At 41.2% G+C, this 21,081-nt stretch overlaps 2 protein-coding genes across 7 annotated transcripts in view; both read left to right on the top strand.

Annotated features, from left to right (window-relative positions):
* The window catches only part of LAMB2 (laminin subunit beta 2), a 125,961-nt gene extending 122,090 nt beyond the window's left edge, over nt 1-3,871 (top strand). For all 3 annotated transcript variants that reach the window (XM_030205982.1, XM_030205981.1, XM_030205983.1), the window contains 2 exons: nt 3,232-3,391; nt 3,482-3,871. In XM_030205982.1, coding sequence (XP_030061842.1) covers nt 3,232-3,391; nt 3,482-3,618 — 297 coding nt within the window. In that variant the 3' untranslated portion in view covers nt 3,619-3,871. The remainder of the gene's footprint in view (nt 1-3,231; nt 3,392-3,481) is intronic.
* A 7,538-nt stretch (nt 3,872-11,409) lies between these two features.
* Nucleotides 11,410-21,081, top strand: part of USP19 (ubiquitin specific peptidase 19) — a 100,798-nt gene continuing 91,126 nt past the window's right edge. For 3 of the 4 annotated variants that reach the window (XM_030208386.1, XM_030208383.1, XM_030208387.1), the window contains exons 1-2: nt 11,722-11,802; nt 14,427-14,704. In XM_030208386.1, coding sequence (XP_030064246.1) covers nt 14,563-14,704 — 142 coding nt within the window. In that variant the 5' untranslated portion in view covers nt 11,722-11,802; nt 14,427-14,562. Of the gene's footprint in view, nt 11,461-11,721; nt 11,803-14,426; nt 14,705-21,081 lie in introns of those variants that run through there. The other variant, XM_030208385.1, reaches the window with a different exon arrangement.

Genomic DNA, 21,081 nt, shown 5'->3' with positions numbered 1-21,081 from the left:
ATACAAGGTATCGCATAGTATATAACAACAATGAGCAATAAAACATTGTAATAAACAGCATAGGGTGTAAGCGGAGGTAGAACATATGACACGCAGCAATGGAATGCACTACCGCTTAACCTTAAAACTATCCACGAACTAACCAACTTTCGTGAATCTCTAAAGACCTACCTCTTCAACAAGGCATATCACAATAATCAAGAATTGTAAATGTAATAATCCTCCACCTCTAGACCTATATGTACCTATACGTGGAACTGCTTACCTCTTATATTTGTTTGCTTAATTTTATCATGCTTATCCTGGCATGCTCTGTAATACAAACTAGTATTTAATTTGTTAATCTTATCATGCTCAATCTTTATGCTTTGTAATACAAACTGGTACCTAATCTGTTAAGGCGAAAGCCATAACGATACACTGTAAGCCACATTGAGCCTGCGAACAGGTGGGAAAATGTGGGATACAAATGCAATAAATAAATAAATAAATAGACAGATAAGATATAGTCTATCAGAAGCAACAGACAAAAATTCTTTTAAAAAAATGCAATAACACACACAAAAATAGTCATTGGGAACAACAGATTTTCAGAGCAATGGACATGGCCTCCCTCATATAATCTGATGCTCTGATGATACATTATAGAATAACAGGAGTTAGATAGAAAATAAGGGTGATTAACTTATTGCACATAGAAAAGGTGCATTAAAATGATCTCAGCTCAAGAAGGAGTGTGCGTGACTAGCAAGTTCGGTCCTCGAGGGCCGCAATCCATTCAGGTTTTCAGGATTTCCCCAATGAATATGCATAAGATCTATTTGCGTGAACTTCCTCCACTGTATGCAAATAGATCTCATGCATATTCATTGTTTAAATCCTAAAAACCTGACCTGGCGAGGGCTGAGGTTCGACACTCCTGAGCTAGTTAGTTGCTTCTTTCATTAAATTCTTTGAAGAAGAGACAGGCTTTCACCTGCTTCCTGCGTTAAGACTTTCCAGGAGTACAGGAGCTACCAGAGAAGGCTGGCAAATATCACCTCATGTGATAAACAAAAAAGAAGATCTAGATGTCAATTTAACTCATACATTGAAAAAGGAAAGAAAAGAATAAACTTTTTTTTCATATATAATGTGTGCTGATGTCACGTCTGTGGCCGTGCCCCCTCTCAGACTCACCTTATTTCCTGTGGTCAGCTTCTGAGCTGGCTTCTGTCTGTTCTTTGTGAGTTAGTTCTGTCTCTGTGTGCTGGCTGCATTAGATTGTCTGTGTGTTGTCACCCGTTCCAGATTTCAGCCCAGTCCAGTCCGGATCTTCCAGGCTGCCAGACCTGCTTGTTTTGTTTGAACCTGCACAGCACCCTTAGTTGCCTGGTGATTGTTGCAGCTGAATCTCAGCTGCTGCTGGGCTTATTAGCCATTTTGAAACCTTTCTGCTTTGCCTTTGCATTGCGTCTAAGGCCCTGGTATGTTGGTGCTTTTGCACTTCAGCCTGAGTTTGTTTCCTTGCTCTAGTTCTTGCCTGAAGTCTTGCCTATTCTAGTTAGTCTATGTTTAGTTTAGGGTATTGCTTGTTTCCCAGTCTTGTGTCTTGTTTGTATGTCTTTGTCTAGTTCTGGGTTTATCTGTGTTTGTTCCCTGCTTCAGTGGCTGCTTGCAGCTTTCAGTTCAGTCTCCTGTCTAGCTGTGTTTGTTTCCTGTTTCAGTGGCTGCTCGCAGCATTCAGTCCTGTCCTTTAGCCTATCCTTTCCCTGCCTTGCTGTCCCAGTGCTGCCCAGCTGTTATCCAGTCCTGCCCTGTCCAGTAAGTCCTGCCGGCCAACTGAAGCCTGGAGCTCAACTCTTGGTGAAAAGTGGCCAGGTGCAGGTGAAGCCTAACTGTTTGTCAGAGATCTGCCCTGTCTCTAGCGTGGGGTGGTTTTGCCTGCCACTGCCGCTCCTAGGCAGTGGCCCAAGGGCTCACAAACCCAGTCCCAGCTTTGTAAACGTGACAGCTGAGAACCTTGTGCTACCCGAACAGGGCAGCACCCACCAATCCCATCATTGCACACTGAAAGATAATAAAGTCCGTATCTCAGTCTTATTTATTGATGCTGATAGTCCCAGAGATATAGAAATAGTCTCTCAAATTAGAGTCTTTGAAGCTGGTATGTCACCAAATTTTGCTATAAGCTCTTGGCAAAATGTTACCAATCACAGACTTATTTTAGCGAACAGTACGAAGACAGTCATACTTAATCAAAAACCTTATCTGTAAATCTGATGATTTTCAAATGAAGAAATCAGTCTGATAATTGGATTGGTGGGTGCTGCCCTGTTCGGATAGCACAAGGTTCTCAGCACACACTATATATTTTTAAAAAGGTTTTTATTTTATTTTTCAATTTTATGAGTTAAATTGACACTTAGATCTTGGTTTTTTTTTTTTTAGTTTATTTAGTTATACTTTAGGTCAGGTGTGATTATTGAAATTTTTTTAAGCCCATTGTGTTTACCTCATATGATAAGGGATATTCCTTGAGAGGATCTTAGTGATGCTGACTAGATTGTAAGCTCTGCAAAGAAAGACTGTCTCCTACTTGCATTTCTACAGTGTTGCCTACATTTATAAGTGCTATAGCAATAATAGTGTTTTGATCTGGGCAAAACGTTCAAGGAGTACATTGGGCATCGCAGGGTGTAGCTGTGATCTATTTCCTAGCTCTTTACCCCTGTCCAAGAGCCAAGCTGAGAGCCATGTTATTTTTCCTTTGGGCCAGAAAGATCTGAATCCAGAAAGGGCAGATGATCTATATTTATGCTATATCTACAGCTTTAAACAACTTCCATCCTTTCAGGAACTCTGTGGTACGACAGCATCCCCCATATCATCAAAGAACATAAGAACAGTCAATGGTCCACCTAACCCACAATCCTGTTTCCAACAGTGGCCAATCCAGGCCACAAGTGGCCTCCCCATGTCTGTCTCAAAAACCTCTTTTACCTTTTCTCATATGAGAGGAGGTCCCTGCCCGTTATCATTTTCAAATCATCTATCTGGGGCCACAGTAGCCCAATGAAAGATTTTGTAGCCATTCTCCTGGCTTACAGCTCTTAAGCTGCCTGAATTGCTTTCCTTTTTAAAGTACATTTTTACCCTCTCCAGAGTCTGTTAGATGGTATAACAAAAATATCAACCAGATTTTTAACTCACGCTTTGTTTGCTTATTGTGTGGTGGTGGGGGAATTTCAGCTACTAGATGGGCAGCTTGGCGACAAATATAAAATCGTTCAGGACCTCATGGACCGAAAAGCCAAAGGCATGAAAGAAGCAAAAGAAAAAGCAGATCAACTTCGGGCTGAAGCCAGGAAGCTGCTGAGAGATGCTCACAACAAGCTGAAACGTTTAAATGGTGAGACAGGTCTAGCGGAGGTGCTGGGAACGTTGTTTTATTTGGAGTATTCTCTGTTAGATCTCACACTACTCTTTCTCTTTGCTACAGAACTGGAAAGCCAGTATGAGCGAAATGAGCGAATCCTAGAATTGAAGGCACGACAGCTAGATGGCCTGGAGGACAAAATGAAGGACATTCTGGGTGCCATCAACCAACAGATCCAAATCTACAATACCTGTCAATAAACAGCCTCCAGCTGACCATTCCTCCCTTGCACTGGCTCACTACATATTTATTCTAGCATAGCGTGACCACCAGACAGACATCGGGACTGAATTTATCAGGAGTTTGATGAATGAAGCATCCAAACTTTATCTACCAAGAATGTTTCCCTTAAGAATACAGCGGGATCAGCTCTCAAGTAAATCTAGGGGCCTTTTTACTAAGCCGTGTAAGTGTCTACGTGCGCCCAACGCAAGCCAAAATGGAGTTGCTGATTACCACATGGCTCCTGTAGTAATTTCATTTTTGGCGCCTGTCCGATATGCGCGTCTGAAAAAAATTTATTTTGGGGCGCACGCCAAGTGGCATTTGGCACGCGTAGGTCATTACCGCTCGGATTCTTTACCACTGGGTCAATGACTGGCGGTAAGGTCTCAGACCCAACATGGACGTGTGGCAATTTTGATTTTACCGCACGTCCATTTTCAGCAAAAAAAGGCATTTTTTTGTAGATGTGGTGAGAAATAATTCTGCGCGCACCCAAACACGTGTCTACACTACCGCAGCCCATTTAGCTCTGAACATTTCCTGTTTCATTTCATTGTTTCCAAAATAAAACGAAAAAAGGAATACGTTTTCATTTTGAAATGGACTTCCCTGCCGATAGAATTATTTTAAAAAGCTCTTATAGTTCATCAAACCCATGAAAGTAAATTACTCCTTTGTCTGTCCCCCCTGCCTCTTACCCCATCTGTTGGTTTAAATGGTTCAAATGTGGTAGAAGTAATCCTCCAGTCGTTTTTACTCCCATTTTGACCATGTAAACCCATAGGTGAGAGGGAACATTTGGGTTTGCAAGTTGGGTAGATAGACCTTAATCAACCAGGACAAAATTTTGGACCCTGTTTACTAACGTTTTGTGCGCTCCTAGAGACACCCATATATTCCTATGGGTGTCTCTAGCATTAGTGTGCGCTAAAACGTTAGCACACCTACAGCGCAGCTTAGTAAACAGGGCCCTTTGTTCTGTTTTCACTTTTTTTTTTTTTCATTTTGTTTGTTTCTTTCTTTTTAACCAAACAAAACATCACAAAATAACTGAAACAAAAAATGAAAAGACATAGATACTTACTCCTAAAGCTGATGCTTCTCTGGAACACTACCTCCTAATCCTACAAAAGTCGTCAAAAATTGTCTGCGCAATTTAATTGAATAACAAGCCAATTAGTGCCAATAATTGGTTTTTTAACAAGCAATTATTCATGCTAATTGAAATCAATTAAGGTGTATAAATTTAGGCATGTAATCCACACCTAAATTTTACTTGCGTCCTGGAAACGGGGGTGCAAAAATAGGATGGTCATGGGCATTTTGGGGCACAAGGTGGGTGTGGATTCCAGTGACACATATAATTATAGAATAAGGGGGGTTCCGCGTATAAATTCGGGCGAGGCATTTGCACTTTTCATTGGTGCAAATGGATGTGTCTAAATTTACGCGTGACCCCTGCGCTTAAGAACTATTCTTTAAACTGCACCTAACTTTGCGTCTTTTTTACCAAGCTGCGGCAAAAGGGGGACTGCGCTAGCGTTGGCATGTGTTTTTGATGTGCACTGAGGCCCCCTTTTACCACAGCGGGTAAAAGGGTAGGTCTTTCTTTTCTGCAGGAAATGGCCGTGCGGCAAGTAACTTAAGGCTTAGTTTATAGAAGCACGCTAACCAGGTGGTTTTATGGTGCCGATTTTTAAGGGGCCATATATAGAATTTCCCCTTTAGGGCCCGATTCTATAGATGGCGCCTAAAATTAACGCACATTAGGCAATCACACCTAAGGTTATTCTAAATACTGAACGTAGATAGAATACACATAGGCGTAGTTCATGGCAACTAATGACTCAATACCTATCGCTGTTATTGTTCAATTAACTGCATAATGAATTGTAACTTTTACTATTGTTTAAATGTAAGCCACATTGAACCAAAACTAGCTTATAGATAATTGTTTGATATAAGAAGAAATAAATAAATAAATCTACGTGCATCCATTTATGCCAACGAAAAGCTGGTGTAAATCCCTGTGCGTAGATTTACGCGCACTGGCCCATATTTTATAACACACATAGATATTGGAACACCTACAAAGCGCTCATTTCCACGCCCCTACTACTACTTATCATTTCTATAGTGCTACTAGACGTACGCAGCGCTGTACACTTGAACATGAAGACAGTCCCTGCTCGACAGAGCTTACAATCTAATTAGGACAGACAAACAAGAGATAAGGGAATATTAAAGTGAGGATGATAAAACAAGGCTTCTGAATAAGGGTTAGGAGTTAAAAGCAGCATCAAAAAGGTGGGCTTTTAGCTTAGCCATGCCCCTTTTTGCCTGCACGCGTTAGAATTTAGGCGCAGAATACACTTAGCAATGTACACACGTAAATTCTAATTTTTGCCAATTAGTGCTTGCTAAGAGCTGTTAACGCTTAACAGCTTGTTAAAACAATCTACGCGCAGTTATAGAATACACCTAGATTTATGCGCGTAACCGCAAGTATCTCTAGGCGCACTATTTAGAATCTGGGGTTAGTGCGCAGGAAAGTCCTGAGTTAGGACACATGAAGCCCATTTTTAGTGTACCTTTAACTCTTCTACATGATCAGAGGACTAGAAAAGAGATGAAAATGTTTAGTAAAATAACTAACGTGAACCGAAAAATGGCATGCGTACACTGCTGATTACCGCCAGAGAAGCACCACATGGTAGAAAATTTCTACTGCGTGTTTTGAACACACGTCAAGAATGTAATTACCGTCTGGGGCATGCGGTAGCCGGGCGCTAATTCCAATTTGATGCGCGTTGGGACGCCTTAGTAAAAGGACCACTAATGCAGTAATTGTATTTAAAAAACAAGGCAAACGATCTGCAAACTCCAACGTAGACAACACAACAGCAGATACAAAACGGAAGAATGTTCAAAAATTTATTGATGATGTCAAATACCAGACTTATTGCCCGACACAGGCCGTGTTTCGCCCCTCAAGCAGCCCTTCTTGGGTGAAACACGGCCTCTATCAGGCAATAAGTCTGGTATTTGACATCATCAATAAATTTTTGAACATTCTTCCGTTTTGTATCTGCTGTTTTGTTGTCTATGTAACTGTATTTAATTCCATTCACAACAAAAAAATCATTTATGAAACAAGTGTCCTGAAAATATTGAAAGCTGTTCTGCAGCTTCAGGAATACCAAAAGTATCAAGATATTTGCTCGCAGAGATAAGCAGTGGCTTTCCTTAGGTCTACCTTAATAACAGTTTGTGGATTTTTCATCCATGAATTCATACAAACGTTTTTATTCTTTCCAATCCAACAGAAAGAATTACACAAAAGGGGTCAAGAATGTCTCTGTTTGTTTGGGGGCAAAATAACTCTGAAAAAATTTAACATAATGGCATGACTTGGCACCGTTTCAAAAATGGACCAGATTAGACTGGGGGATTGGGTTCCAGAAGAATAACACCCCCCCCCCCAACCCATGATCAAGTATTTTATATTACATTCATTGTTGGTTTAATCACGAATTGATAATGAGTGTGACTTTTTCAGGTCTTTATCTGTCGTCATTTATTATGTTACCAAATTAAAATGTGGACATATATTGTCACATTGCTGTTCTGAAAAACTAAAAACAAACTTTTAAAAAGTGCAAAACGGTTGTGTTACTTATGGAAATTCTGCCTCTGCTGAACTTCTGTGAGGATATGTGCTTGGAAATAGTATCTCATGATCATGTACACTCTCTAAACTAGTGCAAGGAGTTTCTGTACTTTACAGTCGTGTCCTGGTCTGTGCAAATGGGCAGGTGCCCTTGAAATAAAGTGCCACTGTGTCTTTTGCCTGCTGTGAAGAATCTCCTTTGGTCCACTTGTCTGAAATATCTCCTTTGACAATTTACTTATAGATTCCTCGGCTGGTATTTGCAAAGACGTACTCCCATTGGCATAAAATATTTTCAAAAAATCATGTGCAAACCTGGTTCTTGCAACATACCAAAGCATAGTTCTATCACATTATGGATGTTCTTCAAAAGGGATTGTTTCCTACTTTGTGCCTATGGAAAAAATATATACGTAACAAGGCCCAGTGTCTAAATACTTAGCCCAAATATCTACAGTCCTTACTTGGTAAACCCCCAAAATAAATGACACAACAGTGAAGAGGATAAATATAGTACCACCTTGGGGATCTAAATGGTATGTTTGGTAGTGAGAGTGGGAATGTACAGTGCATGTACAGATCTGTACATGCATATGTAAAAGTGTAATACAGGAGTCTAGGAGACACCCTTTACTGGACACGGCTCAGGAAGGGGAGCTCTCTCCTTAGAGGTTTTCACGGACAGGTCCTGCACCTTTCCTCCAGGCGGCTCCCAGACAACTCCAACACAGGGAGTAAAGGAGGTTGAAGCCGGTCCGAGGTATCAATGTCTGCTAGAGGCTGATGCTCGAAACTAACGTTAAAAAGCGGTTAGAGCCTGATTTGCTCACACGTTATTGTGCACAAAATGCTCAAAGGGCTCGAGCACGGGTGTTAACATGTGTACTAAACACTGCCACAATGCATTTAAATGGACACAAATGAGGTCAGTTAGTATTTCTTCCCAATGCACAAACGGAAGTGCTGTAATGCATAGAAGGAAATAATGGTCAATAGTGCCAAAAATGTACTGCTAGGTCATAAGCAGCGTAGAAAGTTTTCAGGAGAAAATCTATCAATTTTTCACATTCCACTGCATTTTTTGTCTTCTTTTCCAAGCAGGATGCCCATGCAAGTCTGAGCACTGCTAATGAGAACAAAGCATGTGCACAACTCCGACCAAAGTGAAAGCACACATAAGTACCTGTTTTTCTGTGCACAAATATGAGCTTTTCAAAAATTTAAAGTGCAATTTTTGAAAGGCTCATATTTAAAAGCGAAGACGAACAGCGCCAATGTATGCTTGCACTTCCAGGTTTGTCTGGGCATGTACACAAGAGCCATGCTTACCGCAAATCCTTTATGCCCTTCTGCAAGGCATGATCCTCCCCTTACTTTTGGCTTGTTAGTGCCAGTTAAGTGATGCTCAAAAGAAATCTTATGCAAATGATATGCACTGTTAAATATATTTCTATGCTGTTGTAGCGTTATGGGGTTTTGTGTTGTGGGCTTTGGCACCCAGTTTTGAGCATCAGCCTCCTAGTGCGGCGATAGGCAAACCGGAAGAAGCAGACACTCAACAACTCACACGCAACACCTTCTCCCTCTGTCTCCATTTGGTATCTCTCTCCATCTCAAACCCAAATCCCCAGTCCCAATTCAGCATCTCTCCCTCATTCTCAAACTCCCCATCCTCACATCCTACCTTCCTACTAGAGTTGCACAGGGACAGAAAATGGAAACGTTGACCTATATTCTTTGAAAGATAACATCAAAATGTTTGAAGAAACTTGGAACCCTTTCATGCTCATATTCAGTAGTTCTATTCATTCAAATTACTACACACAGTACACATGGATTGCCTGCTAGTCTATTTGAAAGCATTGAAACAGACGTTAATAAATAAAAACAATCAAAAAGAATAAAGTGATACTTCTTTTTATTGGACTAACAGGGGCCCTTTTACAAAGGCGCGTAAGGGCCTATGCGTGTCCAGCTTGTGCCAAATTGGCATTACGGCCCAGCTAATGTGCTCCGGGTGGTAATTCTGAATTTGGTGCACACTGAAAACAAGCGGTAGTACAAAATAATTTTCTATTTTCTACCGCGGAAGCGTTCCCAGCAGTAGGCGCATGACAGACGGTTACCACATGGGTAACGCATGAGCCCTTACCTCTAAGTTAATGGGTGGCGTTAAGGGCTCAGACCATAAATAGACAAATGCCTTCATTTTCCAGCACGTCCATTTCCCGCCCCCCCCCCCCCCCCCCAACAAAAAAATGTTTTTCCAGATGCGGTGGAAAAATGGTCCAGTGCACGTCCAATACACATGCCCACACTACCACAGGCCACTTTTTGGCATGCCTTTATAAAAGGATCCCTTAGGGCCCTGTTTACTAAGGCACACTAGTGTATTTCACCGCTAGAAACACCCATATGGGTGTGTCTAGTGTTAGCGCGCCTACAGCGTGGCTTAGTAAACATGGCCTTTAATCTATATAAGCGGTAACTTTGTCAACACTCATGTATATACCTTTTATTAACATTTGTATAGCGCTACCAGACGTATGCAGCGCTGAACACCTGACATAGACAGTCCCTGCTCAATAGAGCTTACAATCTAAAAATAATACAGACAGACAAGACAATTAAGGGCGAGGGAAGTACTGGGTGAGAAGGAACAGGGGAGGCAATTGAGTAGTAGCTAGGAGCCAAAAGCAGTGGTGAAAAGGTGGGTTTTCAACATAGATTTGAAAACAGGTAGAGGGAGCTAGACGTACAGGCTCAGGAAGTCTATTCCAGGCATAAGGTGCCGCGAGGGAAAAGGGACGAAGCCTGGAGTTAGCGGTGGAGGAGAAGAGGGACGGCAAGAGAGATTTGTCCAGTGAGCGAAGTTCATGGGGAGGGATGTAGGGAGAGATTTCTATTTCTGTTGATGGCTCTCTCATTCTCCCTGTCTCCTCAGCTCAAAACCTTGGGGTCATCTTTGACTCTTCTCGCTCCTTCTCTGCTCATATCCAGCAGATCGCCAAGACCTGTTGTTTCTTTCTTTACAACATCTATAAAATCCGCCCCTTTCTTTCCAAGCACTCTACCAAAACCCTCATCCACACCCTTGTCACCTCTCGTTTAGACTACTGCAATCTGCTTCTTGCTGGCCTCCCACTTAGTCACCTCTCCCCTCTCCAATCGGTTCAAAACTCTGCTGCCCGTCTCGTCTTCCGCCAGGGTCGCTTTACTCATACTACCCCTCTCCTCAAGTCGCTTCACTGGCTCCCTATCCGTTTTCGCATCCTGTTCAAACTACTTTTACTAACCTATAAATGTACTTTGCTGCTCCCTAGTATCTCTCCACACTCGTCCTTCCCTACACCCCTTCCCGTGCACTCCGCTCCATGGATAAATCTTTCTTATCTGTTCCCTTCTCTGCTACTGCCAACTCCAGACTTCGTGCCTGCTGTCTCGCTGCACCCTACGCCTGGAATAAACTTCCTGAGCCCCTACGTCTTGCCCCATCCTTGGTCACCTTTAAGTCTAGACTGAAAGCCCACCTCTTTAACATTGCTTTTGACTCGTAACCACTTGTAACCACTCGCCTCCATGCTCCATCTACCCTCCTCTCCTCCTTCCTGTACACATTAATTGATTTGATTCTTTTTTTATCTATTAGATTGGAAGCTCTATGAGCAGGGACTGTCTTTCTTCTATGTTTGTGCAGCGCTGCGTACACCTTGTAGCGCTATAGAAATGCTAAATAATAGTAGTAGTAGTAGTCGCTGCAGAATGGATGCATTTAAAGGTTGGCCTAAATTATATTCAGAGCAGCTCAATTTCATGCTCCTGCCATTAACTCCACCTCCAAATGTATGTACACGTTTTACGCATACAAATATTTGTAGTAAAGGGGCTAATTAATTAAAAAAAAAAATAATAATAATAATAAAAAGACTTATGCAATCAGCATCAGCTCCGATATTATAACTTCCGGCCGTGGCAACACGCATGCGCCACGTTACGTGACGACCTCTGACGCTCTGGCTTGGGGCACGTGTCAGTGTGAGCGAAGGAGGTCATTTAAATCTCCTTGGATCAACTTGGTCAGAGACCAAGTGCGGCTGCGCTGGATTACTTAAGGGAGGAGGCAACATTTTGGAAGACCCTGGCCTGGGTAGGTAGTTGGTTACTGAAAAAGGCTCGTAAAATCCCACATGAACGCTAGCAAGAACTACCTCCATCTCCCCCCCCCCCCCCCCCCCCCCCTCTTCTCACAAATCCCATCCCCGTGCAGCTTTTGAGATCCCTCGCGACAGGCCCCGCATAGCTTTCCTTCTCCGTTCTCCGGCGTCCACCACGGTCCCGCCCTCCTTTGACGTAACTTTTTCAGCGCCCTGCTCTCTTCTGACGTAACTTCCTGTTTCCGAGGGAGGGAGAGAGAGAGAGAGAAGTTGTGTCAGAAAGGGACAGGGCACCGGAGAACGGAAGCTGCGGGACTGGTGTTGCATGACTTCAGGTATGAGTTTGACTGTGAGAGATGTGGGGGAGGGTGAGGGGTCGGATTGCGGGGAGGAAGAGACATGCTGGACCGGGGAGAGCGGAAGAGACGACAAGGACTATGGGCGGGGGGCCGGTTTTCTGCCCCGATTGCATGTCAAGAGGGGTTGGTGTGTGAGAGTCTGAGGACAGCCGAATGCGTGTGATTCGGTCTCTGAACCTCCAAGAACAACTGGCAATATCGAAGGGTTCAGTACTAGTAACGCCTGTGTAGGATGGGCTGTTTTGCGTATTTATAATATGCCGGCACTACTTGTTAGGTTGTGTCACAATGTTAAGATTCCAGAGGCAGCTCGAATTACTGCAGTTATGTTTGAATAAATGTTCTTTTGGTGGTTCTGTGAATGCAAAATATATTAATCCCGGATTTTGTGAGAATCGTACAGGAGACACGCTCTGATTAGGGGAGAAGTTTTCCCCCCAGGTTTGTTAATAGACAAATTTATCCTGTGTACCGTTTTGTGGTTTGTTCTTATTGTTATGCTTTTCTGTGCCGATGAGTAAGTAAGTGTTTATTTATTTATTGCATTTGTATCCCACATTTCCAACCTATTTGCAGGCTCAATGTGGATTACAGAGCCCTGTTATGGCTTTGTCATTCCAGGATGTCAGATACAATTAGTGATGTAGAAATATTAAGCAAAAGAAGAGAAGTTTTAGGTGGATAGTTATAGAAAATAGACTTTCATAACTGAGTGGGTTGGCGAGGTGATTTGGTAGGATTATGGGTTGTCTTTGTAGGCTTTGTTGACGAGATGTGTCTTCAGAGGTTTACAAAAGTGTTGACAAACATGTCGAGTCGTCCAGCCATTTTTTGGACACCACTTAACACCTTTGTTTGCAGACAAAATATATATCATGTGACTACGAGGTACACTAATATCAACAAGCTTCTAAGGCTACACTATATATATATATATATATTTTTTTTTTAATTTAGTTACTGTTTTATGTAATCTAGCGATGCCCCATGTTTAGGGCACCACACAAGAGATATGCTCTGATTTTTTCCCAAGGTTTGATAGAAGTATATTAAAAATAGACAAATTCTCCTGTGCACCATTTTGTAGTTTGTTCTTATTGTCATGATTTTCTGTGCTGGTGAGAAAGTGTTGACAAACATGTGAGCTGGCCAGCCATTATTTTGGACATCGCTTTACACTGCTGTTTGCAAGCAAAATATGTATCGTGATTATGAGGCACACTAATATCAACAAGCTTTTAAGGCTACCTTGTAATTTTTTTTTTTTTTAATGTTGTTTGTGTAATAGCTATGCCCCATGTTTAGGGTACCATATATGTCAAAATAAATAGCACAGAGATTGGGTTAAAATTGATTTTGTGAAGTTCCCCTGTTTAATGATAAATATGAATAAATGACCAGCTTCAGGATTTGTCACTTTTTTCATATGCCAGAGAAGGATTGCTTGATACGGTTATATTTTGAAAATCGCCTTTACTTTTAAGCTTTATGAGTAAAAGTAAATAATTCTGGTATCTTTATCTCAATGTATATCGCAGCTTTTTTTTTTGCAATAGCTGCAGCATTATTCATGAAGTGTTATGCTTTCATTGGCTTAAGACTTACAATTGTACATGAACATCTCTGCCATTTCAGTAGTTTTTAAATGAAAGCTAATATTTCATTTTCTTAGGGCCCCCTTTACCAAGCTGCGGTAAAAGGGTTCCTGCAAGGAGATGGTGTGTACGTTGAGACCCCCTTTTACTTAAGCGGGTAAAAAAAAAAAAGCTGCTTTATTTTGGTTTTTTTTTAAGGAAATGGGTGTGTTGCAAGTGGTTCACTTACTGAACAGCCATTTCCCGTGGTGCCCATACTGCCACCTGTTTAGGAGGCAGTAGAGGCTCCCGCACTAACCCGGTGGTAAGCTGGCAGTGCATGGGGCTGTCTGATTATATAGTAACGCAGTAGATGGCGGCAGATAAAGACCTGCATGGTCCATCCAGTCTGCACTAGGTGCTAAAAAAATGAAAGTATTTTTCCGTGCCGGGGAGGCAAGCGCTATTGCTAGGCTCCTGCAGTAGCGCCAGATTGGTGTACAGCAAAGTATGGGTACTGTCGCTTTGTAAAAGGGAACCTTTGTGTTCTGTTAGTGTACATTTAGGTGACATTTCTCAACTATGAATAAAACCAGTAACATGTTCAATTTACCTACCCCCCTGTTTATGGTGCACTAATGCTGACAGAGCCCATTCACTTTGAATGGGCTGTGTCAGCATTGCAGTGTGGCTTAATAAAGGGGAGCTAGTAATTTATTTATTTTTTTTGCAATTATTTTGCAATTTGGTCAAGGTCACTTTTTTCAGGAGAACTTTACCTTGTGTCTGTTTTACAAAATAATAATAATCATAATAGCTTTATTTCGCCCTGATATCATTTGAAAATATTTATTTTCTGTGACTGGTGTGTTCAACAATCAAGTGCTTGTACTAGAGCAAGAGATTAAGCAACACAATTGTTGTGTAGGTCTAACACTGCTATTGAAATGATTGGTGATAGTAGTAGGAGCTGGCCACGCATTATGCAGAATTTTTCAGAATAGTTTTTTTTCTCTTGTCCGTTAGGATATTTCTTCCTTGGTAGAGAGATTGACCACAAAGAGTCGCCAAGATAGCTGGGCCAGGTAGAAAGCGTCGAACCCCTGACCCAGATTCCATTACAGACCCTGGTGGGCCCTCTGTTTCGCCCAAACAGTTGAAAATGTCCAATAGTGCAGATGCCACCAGCCAAAGGAGAACTTCTCGGGGACTGGAGGATGCAGCAAACAAGAAGAAGCAGAAGGACCAAGCGAACCAGGAAAGCAAAGAGGCGAAGAGGTGTTCTAGCAGCAGCTCTTCAAACGGTAGGGGTTTATGTTGAATTTATCTGTATTTAGAACTTGATTGCTTTGCACATATGTGTTTATGTACTTGTATTTGACTTCTTCCACCAATGACTTGCAGTGATTAACGGAGGAGCCTCAGAGAAGATTATATCTCTCAAGTGAAGTACCTCCTCTATTTATCAACATAAGAAAAGGCTCAGTAAATTAGCAAGTATTTTTCCTGAATTTAAGCTTTTCAAGTTGATGTTTTGATAAGAAGGCAAGCTAAGAACTCCAGGAGGTTTTTACCGATGATGAAGAAGCCCTAGCCCTTTACCCGCCTCCTTAGTGGGATAAAGGTGCTTCTCGAGGCTTTTCTCCTCCTGATATACTCACTCATTTGCTTACTATATTACCTGTTTCCAAGTGTTATACTAAAAAGGTTGCAGTGATTAAAAACATAGAGTTCAAACTGTACAATAATTTAAATTTGCTATACCATTTCAACTTTTAACGTAAGCATCACAAGAGGGGGCGGTATAAAACAACTTCAAACATTCAAGCAGAAAAAAAGCAGAGGGATATCAAGTTAGTGATAACCCAAAAGCATGTGTTCTATTGTTTAAAATGCAACAGACCAATGGAAAGTGAGCCATATAATCTTAGTCTACCAGTGTTCAAGTTAAAACAAGCCTGACACATGCTCCTGAAGCAGGTAGGAGCACCAAAACATCAGTTAGTGGTACATTGTCTGAACGTGAGGAATCACTCAGATACTGTCCTAAGCTTCAAACAAGTAAAAACTACTAAGCATAGACACCAAATTGTACCTATTGTAAAGACCAGGAAGTGCTCTAAGGGCCTTTTGTTTTACCAAACCACGCTAGTGATCACGGCATGGCAATGCCGACATGGGCTTCGTCAGCATTGCTGCACGGGCATCACTAGCGTGTTTTGGTGATGCAGTGCTATTTCTTTAGGGCCTCTTTCATTCTACCCAGGGCTGTGGGTACACCAAACATTCAACTCTGACTCCTCTATTTTTCTACTGTCTGATTCAGACTCTTACTGATATTAGGCCTTTAAATCTAAAGTACTGGTAAATATAAGTTTTATTTATTTATTAGGATTTATTTACCGCCTTTTTGAAGGAATTCACTCAAGGCGGTGTACAGTAAGAATAGATCAAACATGAGCAGGAGGCAATTAGAGCAGTAAAAATATTTGAACAACGATACAAAGTATGGCATGGTATACTACTTTGCAATGACAGTACAATATGTACTAGAACATTATAATTGGTAGTGAAGAGTAAGGCAAAGTTGTAACTTATTGATGAGTAAGAAAGTAGGAAGAATTGGAAAGTAAGGTGATTGATTTGACGAAAGTTGCACGTGAGGTTAGAGAGATGGTTAAATATTATCTCAGCTAGGGTAGGAGTGGATAAACATGTCCCGCAGCAGTATATGCAGCCCGAGTCAATCCTTGTGTGTGTGAGTGAGACTAACAAGTTAGTTACTTCTTCCGTTACATCCAGGACAATAAATAAATATATTGATAAATTTGCCGTATGTTTATAATGCATATTTTTATTTTGAAGCTGGAGTTGGTACATTTTTACAACGACCCCCACCCAAAATTGCTAATGACCAACTTCAGTCCTGGTTTCCCATTTGTATTCTGTAAATTGTCATCAAATGCACCCCTTCATAATCTCAGCTATTGAAAAGGTTTTTACTGTTTTCAGATGTATTTTCAATGGCAAAATCTCATTTAAAGAGTATGAGAGCATAGGTTTCCCTTGATTTGATAATGTGAAACTGATCACGCAAGTCTGAAAAATCTGAGAGGATAATAGATTTTTAGAGCACTATGTATATATGGGGTAGGAAAAATATTGAGCATCAGTTAAACTTTCTTTAAAAAAAAAAAATGAGACAAAATTAAGTTTTGTGGTCATATTTTGTTGGGTTTGCATTTCTTCTTGTGTTTTTTGCTTGGTTTTCTTTAAACGTTGTCAAATTTTTTATATTGTTAATACAGAGGTTCCCAGACTTTCTCAGTTCATGGCACCCCCTAGGCCACACATTTCCTCTCTGTTCTTCTCGCCTGCTGCTCATGTTGCCAAAACATTGAGTCCAAGCCCCACCAGCTTGAAGATATCTGCTCTGAGCAAGTCGGCGGTGTGCTTCAGCTGCTGGTACTGGCACTCCCGCTCATGCCGACTTCCTCTACTTTGGGAACTTCTGTGTTAGTCTCTGGTTTACTTTTCTCCCTTTCTTTCTCCAGTCAGATCCAGACCCACTCTAGCAATTGGCTCTTCTGGCTTGGGCTAGCAGTAAACACCAGCAGCCACATGACTTGGTGCTTGGGAATTTCCTACCCTGCCCCCCCATACATAGTTGTATACAAATTTTGTAGTGTAATACTACCCCAAAAGGTGACAGTGGTGCTCATTTTCAAAGCACTTAGACTTACAAAATTCCATAGATTACTATCAGGCTCATTTTCAAAAGAGAAAAACGTCCAAAAAGTGAGAAGTCTGCATTTGGACGTTTATCTCACACAGACGTCCAAATCAGTATTTTTGGACGTCTTTCTCTGAAGTCCATCAGAAGGACATCTAAATCTCAAGGGGGCGTGTCAGGGGTGTGTTCAAGGCGGGACTTGGGCGTTCCTAAGACTTAGACGTCTTTCAGCCATAATGGAACAAAACAAAAATATCCAAGACGTTTTGAGCTAGACCTGTTTTTATAATGAATAGCTGCAGTGGGAATTGAACTCACTTCCCCTGGATCAAAGTCTGCTGCACTAACCACTAGACTGCTCCTCTACTCGACAAGAGGTGCCACTGGAGGGAATCGAGGATCTCCTCCACTTACTCCCCCAATCACAAAACATTTTTCTAAACAGCATTTTCAAAAGGAAAAAAGAGACTTTTTTTTTTTTTTTTTGTAGAAAATGACCTTTCCTGTTCTGATTTTGGACGTTTTACAAAAAATGTCCAAATTCAGACTTAGATGTCATATCCAAAAATGCCCCTTGTGCATTTGGCTTGCCCAAAATCACAAGGAGCAGCAGTGGGAATTGAACCCATGTTGCCAGGATCAAAGCCCGCTGCACTAACCATTAAGGCACTCCTCCTCTGTTTTGGACATCTTGCATGTGGATGTCCTTTGTTCGAAAATGGACCAAAAAAAAGGACATCCAAATCACAAGACGTCCATACCATTTTCGAACACAAAAGATAGACATCTATGTTTTTCGAAAATGGCCTTCTTTCCTGTTCAGAAATTCTGATTTAGACATTCAATTGAAAATGCCCCTCCACTTAACTTTGTAAGTCTCGGTGCTTTGAAAATATGCCTCAGTGTGTGTTTTGAGCATAGAAGGTTCAAGATCTGTTGGGAATGGTGAAGGGAAGGTTTTGAATACGTGACTTCGGGTACAATAGCTTTCGTCTCATCTCTCAGCTACAGTATAGTTTCATTGCTAAGCAGCAAAGATCTGAAATTTTGTTTATTGAACAGGCAAATATATTTAGATATTAGGAATTATTTAGGGCATTTACCTTCCAAATGAGCTTCCACCCATCCAGTCTCAAGATTCACAAGTATTGCATGACTGAATTGTTGATGTTTTGTTCAGCTAAGATGGACTCCAAATTTTCCTTTTGTTTACATAGTAACATGATAATTGATGGCAGGTAAAGACCTGAACGGTCCATCCAGCCTGCCCAAAAGTCATACTTTATCAATTCATGATTAAATCAACAATGAATGTGATGCTATATACTTTATCACGAGTCTTTCTTTGGCATTTCTGGGACATGGACCTTAGAAGTCCACCTGGCTCTATCCTTATGTTCCATCTACTGGAGTTGCTTTTGTTCCACCTACTGGAGTTGCCGTCAGAGCTCACTCCAACCTTTTCAAATCCATCTTGTAGCCTATAATGTGTATTTTGTTTTTGTACTAGTGCACAAGACTTTTGTAAAAAGTGGCTGTAAATACATGAATAATTGTGCCATGTATAAACCAGGCCTTATGCAAATTGCGAGAATGTGCATATCAGAAAATACCAAGTACAATACAGTCTGTGCCCTAAAAATGGCAGAAACAAATCAAGGTCAGGTATACACAAAAAGTAGCACATATGAGTTTATCTTGTTGGGCAGACTGGATGGACCGTGCAGATCTTTTTCTGCCGTCATCTACTATGTTACTATGAGGCATATTTTCAAAGCACTTAGCCTTCCAAAGTTCCATAGGTTTCTATGGAACTTTGGAAGCCTAAGTGCTTAGGCTTTGAAAATATGCTTTGAAAATATGCCTCTGTTATGATTATCCAACTTAAATGGGACCAACCCGTTGTTGGATAACTGAAAAGTCAGGTAATACAGAAAACTAATAAAAATTAAGACATCAACGCCCCAAACCGAACCCTACCATTCCATCCAAATGGGATACGTAAACGCCAGATCAGTAGTAACCAAAACAGAGACTATAACAGACTGGATCACTGCAGACAACCTTGACTTCCTATTCATCACCGAAACATGGATCCACGACCTTCAAGACCCTATAATCTTAGAATTATGCCCACCAGGATACAAAATCACACACTGGACAAGAAACGGAAAAAGAGGAGGAGGAATAGCCATAATATACAAATCTGAGTTTAACGTCACAAACACAGCCGAATCCATATTGCCACAACTTGAAATCGCTTCCATAAGAATTAGTCACCTAAAATTGCAGGGACACCTTAACACAGTTATACTTTACAGACCACCAGGCAACTGGTGAAATTGCCAAGCACACTTCATGGATTTTATCTCAAACACTTGTATCTCCTCCTCTAACCTTATCATAATAGGAGATATTAACTTACACCTAGAAGATCTCACCACAACAAGTACCCAAGACTGCAAAGAGTTCTTACAATTATGGGCTCTACAAGGAACAAACACGCAACCAACACACAAAAAAGGACACACATTAGACATCGTAACACACAAATTTGACCATGACACAAACTTCGCATTAACAAACACTAAATGATCACCTATACTGTGGTCAGATCATCACAAAGCACATATCACCCTCCAATGGAGAATGAAAGACTTACCTAACAAACAAATACGAACAATTTACACCACAAGAGGAAAAACAGATCCGGTTAAATTCTGGCAACAGATCTACATCGACGGATGGACAATAAAGACAAACACTATCCAATTCCTCTCAAATTGGGATAATAGATGTAAATTAATACTAGACAACATTGCCCCTATCCAAACCAGAACCTCGCACAGAAAGAACTCAATACCATGGTTCAATGAAGAACTGAAAAAACTCAAAACACAAGTTAGGAAACTCGAACGTGCGTGGAACAAAATGAAAGACGATCCCACACTTAACGCTTAGAAGCAACTCCGAAGGAAATATAAATATACCATAAGACAAACCAAAAGACAATACTACAAAACTGAAATTGGACCAAATTACAAAGACACACACAAACTCTTCCAACTCGTGAATAAATTACTAGACACCACTCCAGTCACCAACAACAGCAAAGACACACCAGGAGCCGACGATCTGGCGAAGTACTTCAAGGAGAAAATCATACAATTGCGACTCAAAGTACCTGCCAGCCCCATCGAATACACCACACTCCTTGATTGCCTTGACCCAGACCCTGGAGTTTACCCAGCAGACAGGATCTGGACTGAATTCACAATACTACCGGAAGATCTTATCTCACAAACGCTTAAAAGATTCGCCAAATCTCACTGCAAACTAGATACATGCCCAAACAACTTCATGAAGTCGGCCCCTCAACAATTTATAATGGACCTAACAAACCACGTGAACTTCATGCTACAAAATGGACTCTTCCCAAGCGAGAAAGGTAATATTTTACACCTATACCTAAGGATGCAAAGAAAAATGCTAATGAACTAACGAACTATAGACCAGTAGCATCCATTCCCTTAATTACCAAAATAACAGAAGGTATCGTGACTAAACAACTCACAGAATATCTAAACAGGTTCTCAATATTACACGATTCCCAGTCAGGATTTCGCTCTAATCACAGTACTGAAACCGTACTAGTTATGCTCATGACCCAACTCAAACAACTGATAGCAAACGGCAATAACATACTATTGTTACAATTCGACATGTCAAGTGCATTTGACATGGTTGACCATGGAATTTTATTACACATCCTCGAATACTTCGGAATCGGAGGCAACGTTCTCAACTGGTTCAAGGGGTTTCTAACTACACGCTCATATCAAGTGACATCAAACTCGACTACATCAGCTATATGGACACCTGAATGCAGAGTCCCGCAGGGATCCCCACTCTCACCGACCATATTCAACCTAATGACACCCCTGGCCA

The sequence above is a fragment of the Microcaecilia unicolor genome, chromosome 6 (genome assembly GCF_901765095.1).
Source record: "Microcaecilia unicolor chromosome 6, aMicUni1.1, whole genome shotgun sequence".
Lineage (NCBI taxonomy): Eukaryota > Metazoa > Chordata > Amphibia > Gymnophiona > Siphonopidae > Microcaecilia > Microcaecilia unicolor.
Note: the sequence above shows the minus strand (reverse complement) of the source record. Positions and strands in the feature narration are given on the sequence as shown.